The following is a 13,415-nucleotide window of genomic DNA, read 5'->3' as shown; positions in this document are numbered from 1 at the left end:
GCGAATGGGTAAAGAGATTCTTCTACCTTGCCTGATTTAGGTTTTTTTGTGGATGTGATAATCACTCCAAAAAAAGTGATGAAAACATAAGAGTTTGTCACATAAACTGCATCAAATGAATGCAACAGTTTCAGAGTCGCACAGTTTTCCCTGTGCTCTGTCAAAACATATGTTTTTTACGTTTTGAAATGTTTCCGTGCGTAGACCGTTAAGTTCTGTATATGTCCAAGCAAATCTGAACATGTCCTGGAATTTTGGAGAGTGAAGTTGATTATGTGTGAGTGCCTGAACTTTGATAATTATCTGAAAATAAAAAATTAAAATTTTCACCCGAGAGAAGATTTGAACCAAGGTCCTGTCGTTCCGCAGCTGCTCACGCTAACCATGGCGCTCGCAAGCCAACAGTCTTCTTGATGTTGCCTACCTTGCGCATGGACTACTCAGTTTGTATATTTTGCTTATTTTTTTTCATAGTTCCACACAACTTCTTCCTGTTTTCTCGATTGATCTGTGTTCAGTTTTTCAAGGCCTATCCCTGTGCCAACTTATAACTAAATCTGAGGGGGGTGCGGTGGGGAGGTTCCCTTGTAAGCAAGTTCATTAAAAAGTCAAGGAACACACATAATGTCAGAAATCAGTACTTCCGACAAAAGACTTAACGTTGTATGGAATGTAGTAAACCAAGAGACAGGACAACCAGACACAGAACAAGACAACATCACAACTGAACTGAACGGAAGGGCTAACTGATGAGTCACAGGTAAAAAATTAATTTAATAATAATGTCTTACATATAGCAGAAATATAGTTCAAGAGCAAAACCACAGCAGTATACTGAAAACGTATCTCTCATAAAATTAAATCATATGAATGTATCACCACCAACTCCTCCTTCTGAAATTATGAAAATCATATATTCCCTCAAAACTAAAAGCTCATCTAGTTTTTATGGTGTTTCCAACAGAGTACTAAAGATTTGTTCCCATGTAATAAGCCCAGTCTTATCCAAAACATGTAACGCATCACTAACTCACAGCATTTGTTTCAGAGAGACTGAAATACATTGTTGTTAAACCCCTCTTATAAGAAAGGTGATATGAGATATGTCAATAACTACTAACCTGTTTCACTACTGACATCATTCTCCAAAATTTTGGAGAAGGTGATGTATTCTAGAACAGTATGTCATCTTAGCAACAATAGTATCTTCAGAAAATATGGAAAGGATAGGCAAATGGGAACTGGAAGTGGAGTATTTGTCGCAGCAAACAAGAAACTCAAATCTACCGAGATAGAAACTGAAGCTGCATGTAAGATTGTTTAGGCAAGACTAAGTATCAGGGGTGGGTGCAAAATGATAGATCCTTCTGTCACTCACCAGACTCATCTCCTGGTGTAACCAAAAACTTCAGAGAAAACCTTAGTTGACTTATATGTAAGTTCTGCAATCATACTGCAATCATTGGTGGAGACTTTAATCATTCAACAATCAATTGGGAAAATTACAGTATTGTTAGTGGTGTGTGTGACAAAATATACTGTGTCTTCTCTGAAAATTACCTAGAACTGATAGTTATGAACCCGACTCATGATCAAAATATATTGGATCTAATGGCAACAAATAGACCTGACCTCTTTGAGAACGTCCACATCAAATCTAGTATCAGTGATTATGATGCACCTGTGGCAACAATGATTACCAAAGTACAAAGGACAACTAAAACTGATGTGACTTACCAAATGAAAGTGCTGGCAGGTCGACAGACACACAAACAAACACAAACATACACACAAAATTCAAGCTTTCGCAACACACTGTTGCCTCATCAGGAAAGAGGGAAGGAGAGGGAAAGACGAAAGGATGTGGGTTTTAAGGGAGAGGGTAAGGAGTCATTCCAATCCCGGGAGCGGAAAGACTTACCTTAGGGGAAAAAAAGGACAGGTATACACTCGCACACACACACATATCCATCCACACATATACAGACACAAGCAGACATATTTCAGAAAATAAGACGACAGGAAAGATTTCGAAATGCAACAGCGACAATAACAAACGTAATTGTTGGGTTCAAATTAATGATATGGTTATAATAGAGGGAAACATTCCACGTAGGAAAAATATATCTAAAAACAAAGATGATGTGACTTACTAATATGACTTACCAATATTGAAATATGTCTGCTTGTGTCTGTATATGTGTGGATGGATATGTGTGTGTGTGTGCGAGTGTATACCTGTCCTTTTTTCCCCCTAAGGTAAGTCTTTCCGCTCCCGGGATTGGAATGACTCCTTACCCTCTCCCTTAAAACCCACATCCTTTCGTCTTTCCCTCTCCTTCCCTCTTTCCTGATGAGGCAACAGTGTGTTGCGAAAGCTTGAATTTTGTGTGTATGTTTGTGTTTGTTTGTGTGTCTGTCGACCTGCCAGCACTTTCATTTGGTAAGTCACATCATCTTTGTTTAAACTAGATAAAAAATCAATGGTGTCATATCTCAATGAGGAACTTGAAACTTTCAGCACAGGGCGGGAGCATGTAAAGGAACTCTGGCTCAAATTTAAAAGAATAGTTGACCATGCACTGAATAGATATGTACCCAGTAGAACAGGTCATAATGAGAGGGATCCTCTATGGTATACAGTCACTGTAAAGAAACTTCTAAGGAAACTGAGATTACTGCATAAGATACGTAAAACAAAGAATAGGACTATTGGCAGAGTGATGCTGAATGAAAGTCGTTTGGCTGTCAAGAGAGCAAAGTGTGAAGCCTTCTATGACTACCGTAGCAGAATATTGTCAAATTATCTTTCACAAAACCAAAAGAAATTCTAGTCATATGTGAAGGCTCTTAGTGGCACCAAAGTTAGTGTCCAGTCCCTAGCGAATGAGACAGGATCTGAAACTGAGAACAGCAAAGCAAAATCTGAAATGCTTAACTCTGTTTTCAAAATTTCCTTTACAAAGGAAAACCATGAAAACTATCCCAATTTAATTCTCGTACCACTGAAAAGATGAGTGAAATCAGTATTAGTGCCAGTGGTGGAATCAGTAGTAGTGCCAGTCTTGGTGAGAAACAAGTGAAATCATTAAAGCTGAATAAACCTCAACAGCCCAATGATATCCCTTCAGATTCTGTATTGAATTTGTGGCTGTGTTAGCCCCTCTTAAAAATATTATCGATCACAGATCCCTGGAACAAAAAACCGTGCCCAGCTGTTGGAAGCCAGCACAGGTCACACCCATCTACAAGAAGGGTAGTAGAAGTCATCCACAAAACTACCATCCAATATCCTTGACATTGATTTATTGTAGAATCTTATAACATATTCTGAGCTCAAACATAATGAAGTTTTTTAGAACAGAATGATCTCCTCAATGCCAACCAGCATTGATTTCAAAAACATTGATCACGTGAAGATGTAGAAGTAACTCCAGGTGTGCTCCAAGGTAGTGTTTTGGGACCCTTGCTATTCATGTTGTATATTTATTACCTTGCAGACAGTATTAATAGTAAAATAAGGCTTTTTGCAGATGATACAGTGATCTATAATGAAGTACTATATGAAAGAAGCTGCATCCCATTGTACCAGTTCTTACGGTTTCTTCCTATTACATTCATATATGGAGCTCAAAAAGAATGATTGTTTGAATGCGTCTGTGCAGGTTAGATTAGAGATTAAATTAGATTAGTTTTTCGTTCCATAGATCCTTACTGAGGAGATCCTTGTGGATGTGGGACATGTCACATCTAATCTAATCTATGGAAAAAGTGTATTAACAGTTATGGTAATTATTTTTAAAATAATAAACAGCTTACTCACTTTTTTTCTACCTGTCTCTTTTTCATTTCACTGCCCATTATATTTTGAAAATTTTATATTCTAGTACATGTTTCATCACTTCTACGGTCTCTCTTTCTCTCTCTCTCTCTCTCACACACACACACACACACACACACACACACACACACACCACATACATGAACACAAACACCAATGTGCACACTCCATTCCACTTCACACACCATTTCACTCACGTGATTAGTATTACTCACTGCCATGCTCACTCAACCTTTTGTTCACTACTTCAATGTATTTTTCACATCTTAAATGCTCTTCTAACTAGTATGCCAGAAACTTCATACAAGATGTTTGTTCACTGGTACAGTCCCATAATTCTAGGATTATATTGTTTCCAAATTTTGCTCTTTAATCTCTAAAGCTCACCCATACTGTTCTCATATATCTCACTGCCATTGTCTAAAACATGTTTCTGCTATTTCTGTCATCAAACAGACCTCCTGTACATTTGCTGCATTGTGTCTTTTGATGGAAAGACTAGTATGATTTGCATGCAGTAATGATTCTAATCTTATCCTCACATTCCCTGTGTAGGGTGTTGTATTATATCCCTAGAGAAGTATATCTCTAGAGTAATTAAAGCCGTTCTTGAAACTTTGTTAATAGACTTTCTCCGGATAGTTTATGACTGTCTTCAAGTGTCTTTCATTTCAGTTCCTTCTGTATCTCTGTAACACTCGCCCATGGATTAAACAAACCTATGACCATTTGCTGCCTTTCTCTGTATATGATCAATATCCCCTGTTAATCCTATCTGGTACGGATCCCATACATAGCAATATTGTAGGATGGCTCACACCAGTGATTTGTAAGCAATCTCTTTAGTAGACTAATTGCACTTCCCCAGTATTCTACCAATAAACCAAAGTCCACCACCTGCTTTACCCATGACTGCGACGTCTCTAAGGCTTTTGACGGTGTGAATCACAGATTAATTGAAGTTTTACGAGATTGATGGTATAACCAATCAATTTATAGTGTCATCTAACCAAAAGAATACAGAAAGTAGTACTTACTGATTCCAGTAACACAGTCCAGTGACATAACTCTGGGGAGAACTCATGTAATGGGGTTCCCCAAGGTTCACTCTTAGGTCCATTACTATTCCTCATACATGTAAACAATCTTCAGTCTAATATACAACAAGCAAAATTAGTTCTTTTTGCACATGACTGTAGTATTATAATCAATCCAAGAACATGAACAGAAACAGAAGAAATGGTAAAAAAAAACTTAAAAGGACCATTGACTGTTTTTCAGTGAATGACCTCAACTTCCATTTTAAAAAAGACACAACATTTTCAGTTCTGCACATGTAGGAGCATTGGGCCATGTGTAGACATACCGGTAGATGTAGAAATCACAATTTGGGTTTCAGAAGTGTTGCTCTACCGAGAATGCCATTTACATGTTCACTCACCACATTTTACAAATGTAACATATGCTGAGGGAACAATAAACAGAGTGGAAACTTCAAAATTGTTAGTAGTCCATAATGATCACAATTTACAGAAAGTACACATTTGGGAACTCCTAAAACAACTTAGTTCAGCCACATTTGCATTTAAAACCATTGCAAATCTTGGGAAGAGACATATCAGTAAGTTGGCATATTTCACATATTTTCATTTAGTAATGTCATGTGGTATAATGCTCTGGGGTAACTCATCTTAAAGAAAGAATGTCTTAATTGCACAAAAATGTGCTCTAAGAATACTATGTGATGCTCACCCATGATCTTCTTGTAGATATCTGTTTAAGGAGTTAGGCATTCTGACTACTGCTTCACAGTATATTTATTCCTCTATGAATTTTGTTGTTTAAATAATCCATTACAGTTCAAAAGGAACAATAATGTACATAATTACAATACAATAAAGAACCTTCATTAGTCCACATTAAGGGTATCTCTAACACAAAAAGGGGTGCAATATGCTGCAACAAAAATTTTTGATCACTTACCCATTGATATAAAATGTCTGACAGACACAAAATAAAATATGAAAACAAACTGAAAAGCTTCTCCTTGACAACTCTTTATATTATGTAAAAGAATTTCTATTACTGTAATGTGTAAAAGATGGCAGGTAGGAAGTTCTAACTCACATATATTAATAAGAAATGTTAATGAAAGAGCATCAATAGATAGTGGAACATTAAAACTTCAGTGAGTGCAGAGAACCATGTGGCCAACCTACAAAAAACAATCTCTCTCAATAAATGCTAAATTTGGACATTACTCCTCCGTCATTAAACCGTAAACAACACATGCAAGTGAAACACAATTCAGACTAAATACTCAACCAACAACTGACAAATTGCAGAAAGTTGATAGAAGAATACTCCGAACAATTATCAGTAAGAAACACCAAGTTAACGGACAGTGGAGACTTTTGTCCAATTCAGTAGTGTATAAAGAAATTGAATCCATTATTGATACAATGCGGAAAAGAAGGATTGCATTTTTCTGCCACATATCTCACCTACCAAATACTAGAATCCAGAAGCAACTTTTTGACTACTTCTGGAACAGTAAAACCAAAAACATCTGGTTTAAAGAAGTACAAAGTGATATGGATGAACTGAACATCACCACACACCAAATTCAACACAGAGAAGAGAAACTGCTTCTGAAGAACAAATACACATGGCTGACATTCAAACCATCAGAACGGAAGAAGTATGTCATATCTGCAGAAGAACGAGCAGCCAGATCACAACGAATGAAGAAGTTTTGGGAAACGAAGAAATTGCTGACTGCTAAGACCTAAACTTAATCATTGTAGACTCTGTTGTATTAGGTTTGATTTTAGTGCTCGAATGTGGGCATTAACTATGTAAATAAATAAATAAGAAACAAATAAAAAAATTGAAAAACTTAAAAATGTTCAGAATGTAACCATATGTACAAATTAATTTGTCATGTGAATGTAAAATACTCATTCCAAATCATTACGATCTATCATGCAAAATGAGCCATGGAACATGCAACTAACTAAATGGGAATCCTGGAGGGAAGACAACATTCTTTTCGTGAAGTGCTACTGAGAAAGTTTAGAGAACATGCTTTTATGAGTTGTGTGGAGGCATGTAGACAGTTGTTTTTCCATCGCTCTATTTGTGAGCAGAACGGGAACGGATATGACTAGTAGAGGTACAAGGTAACCTCCACTATGCACGATATGGTGGCTTGAGGAGTATGTATGCAGGTATAGATATGAATGTAGATGTAGAACTGGTAAAGAGAAGCTGAAAGGAGCAATGTTAAAGGCTAGTCACAATTAAAACAGAAGAAGCCCTACAGCTGTTATTAAACTTAACAAATGGAAATGTCAACACAGTCTTCAAGTAAAGCACATGCTTTCAATGACAAGGCCATTCATGGCTTGATGACAGAGACTGTAGTCGTGCATAACACAAGAGAAGTGCCTGGTTACTAGCAACTGAAATTGGAATAACCACGGCATTGGTGAAGCCACACTACCATACTTGAAATAAATATGGTTGATTCTCTAGCTTTTTATTATATTTAGAACATGAATTTTATGAGATTTAAAAATTCGTTTGTCAGGAAAAGACTAATGTAGAAAACAGGAAAAAATAAATATACACAATTGCCAATGAGAAGGAAAAATCATTTCAAAAATCGGAGCAAAGAAAATACGAAAAAACAGATGAGAAGATGTAACATTGAGTAAGTGTGTTATCACTGATGAATCACTGGATCCATTACAACCACGAAACATCTACATGTAAGCACACACAGTTTAATAGGGAACAACAGCATAAAGAGAGTGGCAAATGCAATATTTGGAAAGATGTCGGAATAGTTCACTTCAAATGGTCCAATAGTTAATGTCAACACGGCATGTATTAACTGAAGCACTTGATACTGCTTTGCTGACTCACAACCAAACTGTCACCTTTCAGCATAATTTAGACCTTATTCATTTACTAGTGAAAGTACAGGGTGATTCAGAAAGAAAGAACAAATTTCACTTGTTTGTTACAAACTATGAAAGATAAAAACACATAATGCGTGTCACTGGATAGAGGATGGTTCAAGCTTTTACATTTGAACAGAAGCCACACCATACACTAAACATGAGCACCACATGCTGCACCAGAAATGTCAAAACATGGTAGTCAGTTTCATTCCACATATGAAGCATATATGTTTATTGAATCAAAAATTTCAATGTTGGATTTCTCAGCTCTTGAAGAATAGCTGCCATATGTGGGACAAAGACTTTGTCTTTTATAACATGGAAGGGCAAAAGCAATTAACAAGATCTTGTCCATCTCCTCAAATCCAACATTGTGGGATGGTGTTGTTAAGATAACATAGTGTCTCAAGATGAACATTGCATCTCAAGGTGAAAGCAAGGTGGGATGCCATCATGTGTAAAAATGAAAGCACTGGAATTTTCATGCCATTGAGGAAAACAACCAATATTGCAGCATGACCAGGAATGACATTCCTGTCACAGTTTCCTCCACCAAAAAGAATGGTTCATAAAATTTGTGAACAGAAATGGTACAACACACAGCCAGTTTTTGTGAGTTTCTTTCATGTTCAACAAGGATGCCAGGACATTGTGACACCACATATGACATTACGGTAGTTTACTTTACCCTTAGATGAAACGTTGATTTGTCCTGAAAGATGAGTCATTTGGAAAAAGCGTCCTTTGCTATGTCCTGGACAAATGAAATGGAAAATTCATACATTCTGTTATTGTCAGGGATGCACTTGCAGCAGTACCTGCAACTTGTAAGGCTTCATACGCAGATGTCATTTCAGGAGACGCCACACTGTTATTTGAGGAAGTTGAAGTTCCTGGCCTACACATGTTGTGGACTTCCAAGGGCTCCATCTGAACACGTCAGATATATACTTATATGGATATGGTGTCTGTTCTTTCAGACATGTCTGAAAGAACAGACACCATTGATGACCTGCAGCTGTCTAGAACGAAATTAGAATTATATTAATATCTTCAGCTGCTAACAGGCGTTGATATATATCAACGGGGACAGGCGAAAATGTGTGCCCCGACCGGGACTCGAACCTGGGATCTCCTGCTTATACGGCTGATGCTCTATCCATCTGAGCCGAAGAGGGCACAGAGGATAGCGTGACTGCAGGGACTATCTCGCGCACGCCTCCCACAAGACCCACATTCTCACCTTGTTTGTCCACACACTACATTCATAGTGCCCCCTCCAACACACTCATTACTCATGGAAGACATTCTTACCAAGTCCCATAGAGTTCGGGGAATATGTGTGCATCCGCACAGAAGAAGAAGGTCATGGCCGGTGTTGCCAGAACTATATACTTATATGGATATGATGTCTGTTCTTTCGGACATGTCCGGAAGAACAGACACCATTGATGACCTGCAGCCGTCTAGAACGAAATTAGAATTATATTAATACCTTCAGCTGCTAACAGGTGTTGATATATATCAACACGGACAGGTGAAAATGTGTGCCCTGACCGGGACTCGGACACTAGGAATGTAGTGTGTGGACAAACAAGGTGAGAATGTGGGTCTCGTGGGAGGCATGCACAAGATAGTCCCTGCAGTCGCGCTATCCTCTGTGCCCTCGGTGGCTCAGATAGATACAGCGTCTGCCATGTAAGCAGGAGATCCCGGGTTCGAGCCCCAGTCAGGGCACACATTTTCACCTGTTCCAGTTGATTTATATCAATGCCTGTTAGCAGCTGAAGGTATTAATATAATTCTAATTTCATGTCAGATATGCTCAACTGATGAGTTTTCTTTCCAATAAACTTCCAAGAATTCTGTAAGCCAGTACAGACGTGGCTTCTTGCTCAATCAGCTGCAGAATGCACATTGCACTTGAACAATGGATTAACTTTCCACAAATTCCAACACACAAAACGATTTCTCTTGTGATGTAGTCACTATGCCGTTACAAACAAACAACAACAAATCTGTGGCAAAACTTTTAACCATCCTCTATCCAGTGACATGTGCAATGCATTTCTATCTTTCACAGTTTGTCGAAACATCTGAAATCTATTCTTTCTTTTTGAATCACCTGATAAATCTGTTGTTTTGTTGCCCTGGGATTCCAGAGCCCACAGGACATTAAAAGTCAAGGAAGGAGCTGCAATCAAAATGCGGCAGCATGTAGACATAACAGTATGGCAAGCCACTGATTCACTAGGACTGGAACTATGGGTCAACTGGATTAGCAGCCCCAGGCAGAGGCAGTCAATGCAGGCATGAGCACACTAGTGACCCCTACCAGAAGTGGCAGTTCCCAAAAGCAGAGTTTATACAGAGCAGAGCCAGGCAGCAACAAGTTTCCCACATAGGCGACCCAGACAGGAAACAGAGACTGCCAGGATGTAACGTGACAGCAGCCGGAGTAGGCACTCTAAATCGCCAGCCAGTCTCATGGCATCAGCACCAGTGTCACAGCTAGTAGCATCAGAGTTCCAAGTTGTAGACTTATAAACTGGTAGAATCGTGCACCGATGTAGGTACTCCTTAAGACTGGTGGCTGGCAGACTGTGATATCCTGACTAAAAATGAGGGCTATTTATGCTAGCTTGGAGCATACTTGTTTTGCTACTGCACCAGTTCTGGTCACACAACTCACAATGGATGTGATGCAACCAGGCCATCGTTGCTGCAATGGCTCTGACTTTGTACTGTTGTCAATGGTTTTACACTTCTTGTCACCCTGTTTGGTGACAGCCTGAAGTAACCAACTTCGTATCGTAGTGCAGTTCGTGTTGATGCAGTGGCATTCTGACTTGATCTGATTATGCGGCCCACTGCGTTAGCCACAGGAGATGTCTTAATTTTTCCCAGCTGCACCAAATACATCATTATCTCCAGTGTGACACTACAGATTGGTCTATCACCACAACCTACATTTCAAATACCAACTACCGATTCAAAACAGATATTGTCCGTTTTCTGTTCTCTTATTGTTTGCACACATATGGCAGCTCATACATTTCTACACAACAAACAAAATTGAGGAAAAAATAAAAGTTAAATGTTGTGATAGGGGAATAATGGATGTAGAGTCCTCCGAATTCCTGGAATTACACATGGATAACAAGTTAAATTGGTCTGCAACACATTTGACATGTGCCAGAGATCAAATGCATTATTGCTTGATCAGTGATAAGGGTGTCACCAAAGCTGCATACATAGCTATTTCCACTCCATCATGTCTTAAGGCAAAATATTCTGGAGCAACCAACTAAATGTTAAAAAATTCTTTTACATACACAACTGATCGGAATCACGTGTGGGATTCACCTGCAGAGTTCATGTGGAAATTTATTTAAAGTACTGACCATTCTCACCAAGACATCTTAATTCATTTTTCTTTTATACCTATGCCTTTTGTTTCCAAGAACTGTAGACTGAACGAAATGAACAACATACAGCCTATCACAGTCATTACACCAGGAATAAGTTCAATATCCACAGGGAGTTAAAAACTCCATTCCTCAAACATAAAGGTGTATATGTTAATCCAGCCAATATCGAAACCAGTATTACTGACTAAAATTAAAATAATAAAAAGATCAGGTGCTTACGTTCCTTAAACATGATTATATTTCCTACAAAAAATTTATTACAAAGTATATTGTAAATGTTGTACACATTCAACAACCTTGTGATTTATTCACTCATGGAGCCATGGCATAGCTCCATGAAGTACATAAATAAAAAAATTAATATAAGTGTGGAGGTAGATGCCAGGTTGAAATCCATCCTAAGGGAAGTTGCTCACAAAAACCTCAGGTACCCATTTTCTCACTAATATTCATTGGTCTGGGCCCATGTTGTTTGACTGCCTATGGCAATGAGATGGTGTCAGAGCCTGCACTCTGTGCTTGCACACTAGTAAGCTTTTGCTTCTGTGGAAGAATAAAATTAGTGTTATCATCATCCAAAAGATATCAGGGCTTGTTTTTAATGTCTTGTTTTTGTTCTTTGTAGTTCATAAATTTAGTACTATAGGCACATGCAACACAGATGCACAGTTTAATCTCTTGTCATAGCAATCTCACTGTAGTCTTCAGTTTGTCACTAAGAGCTTAGACTAACATCTTGTTTTGTTTTAATCATTTAGCAGTACGGTACAAAAAGGAAGATCATTATGAATTGGCTTGTTGCGTAATGAAACAGAGGTAATTAGCACAGTATAGGATGCAGCGTTTCTGACTGTTGTTTGGTCTGCTGGCTAGGCCTGTATGTAGACTCATAATTCAACATTTGTATTGTTGTTCTCAGAATCAATCACAGCCTTCTAATATGAATGGGAGATTTAAACAGACTCAGACAATTCCACAATTAACCTGGATGTGGGATCTTTGACCTCAACTATTCAAATACACCACTTTCTGAGGTTGAAAGTGTGCATAGACTGGGAGGCAAATCTGCGTTGTCTCTTACACTGACTGAATTTTTCATCTAGCAGTATATCTCCACTGAGCACTGATAAGCAAACAACAGAAAATCACTGGACTAAAAACCAATTATCATGGTGTTATTTAACAACTACCTGTCATGTGTTTTTTCCCACGAATTTTCGTCTTAATACAGGACATGGAAAAGCTAGTGTACAGTGTAACAGTGCGAAGGTTTGATTAATTTGTTGTTTTTTGTCACTCAACTAATAGGACTGTGGAGTATTACCTGAAGTATATTTAAAACACTAGTAACATTAATTAAAATTCAGTACCGAAGATGATAGAAAAATAATGACAACCAGTCCAGCATATAACGTAGATTTTTGGCTATACGAAAAATGGCTGAGCCACTAATTCCATACGCGAAAAAAAATCAACTCACTATCTATTTTACATACAACAATTCGCGAACTGACATCAGACTTTCATTGTGTTAATATAATTGACAGTCAGTCAAAGCTGAAATACGCCTCTAATACGACGTATAAACAAGAAATTAGGAATGAATGCAATGACTATACGTAATTTACCATCGATGTAATTTTCGCTGAAATTCTTCTACTGAGGGCCCAGTCTTCGTCCCAGAACGAATATTGCAACTACTTTGTGCCATTATTTGATACCACAGAATGTATCACATTTAGTGAATTGAAAACTAGAATATTTTAAATTTTTGACCGAAAGCAGTGTTTGAATTTAAGCACTGTTTTTTTTTATGTCAACAGAAGTGCCGCCAACAGAATAGAAATGTAGAAGTGAAATGAATGTAATTTGTGGTTGAACTAGTATGAAATTAAAAAGTGCCGTTATACTGAGCAGCTACAAGTTAATCCTGAATTAATGCACAATTAAATTATAACAAAACTGAAGACAGGCATATTGCTTTGCAAGTTAATATACATCTAGATTTGATAAATGGGCTCACATGTCCCTGTGGCGCAGAGGATAGCGCGTTGGACTTCTAATCCAAAGGTCGTGGGTTCGATCCCCACCAGGGATGTAACTCATTTTATTTTTCCATAAACGTTAAAACAAGACTTCTCTCAATTGTTAGTGTTGCGGAAGCCTCTTAAGCGA

The 13,415-nt window shown here is 38.0% G+C and overlaps 1 protein-coding gene and 1 non-coding gene across 4 annotated transcripts in view; one reads left to right on the top strand and one right to left on the bottom strand.

The window, feature by feature from the left end:
• The window catches only part of LOC126198477 (uncharacterized), a 169,469-nt gene extending 156,089 nt beyond the window's left edge, over positions 1 to 13,380 (bottom strand). The window contains exon 1 of one of the 3 annotated variants that reach the window (XM_049934838.1): positions 13,264 to 13,380. In XM_049934838.1, the coding sequence (XP_049790795.1) occupies positions 13,264 to 13,346 (83 nt within the window). In that variant the 5' untranslated portion in view covers positions 13,347 to 13,380. Of the gene's footprint in view, positions 1 to 12,610; positions 12,688 to 12,868; positions 13,038 to 13,263 lie in introns of those variants that run through there. The other 2 variants (XM_049934837.1, XM_049934839.1) reach the window with 2 other exon arrangements.
• Positions 13,266 to 13,338, top strand: Trnar-ucu (transfer RNA arginine (anticodon UCU)). Its single transcript has one exon. It is a non-coding gene; the product is annotated as a tRNA-Arg (tRNA).
• Positions 13,381 to 13,415: the final 35 nt, after the last annotated feature.

Source organism: Schistocerca nitens, chromosome 8, assembly GCF_023898315.1.
Source record: "Schistocerca nitens isolate TAMUIC-IGC-003100 chromosome 8, iqSchNite1.1, whole genome shotgun sequence".
NCBI classification, from domain to species: domain Eukaryota; kingdom Metazoa; phylum Arthropoda; class Insecta; order Orthoptera; family Acrididae; genus Schistocerca; species Schistocerca nitens.
Note: the sequence above shows the minus strand (reverse complement) of the source record. Positions and strands in the feature narration are given on the sequence as shown.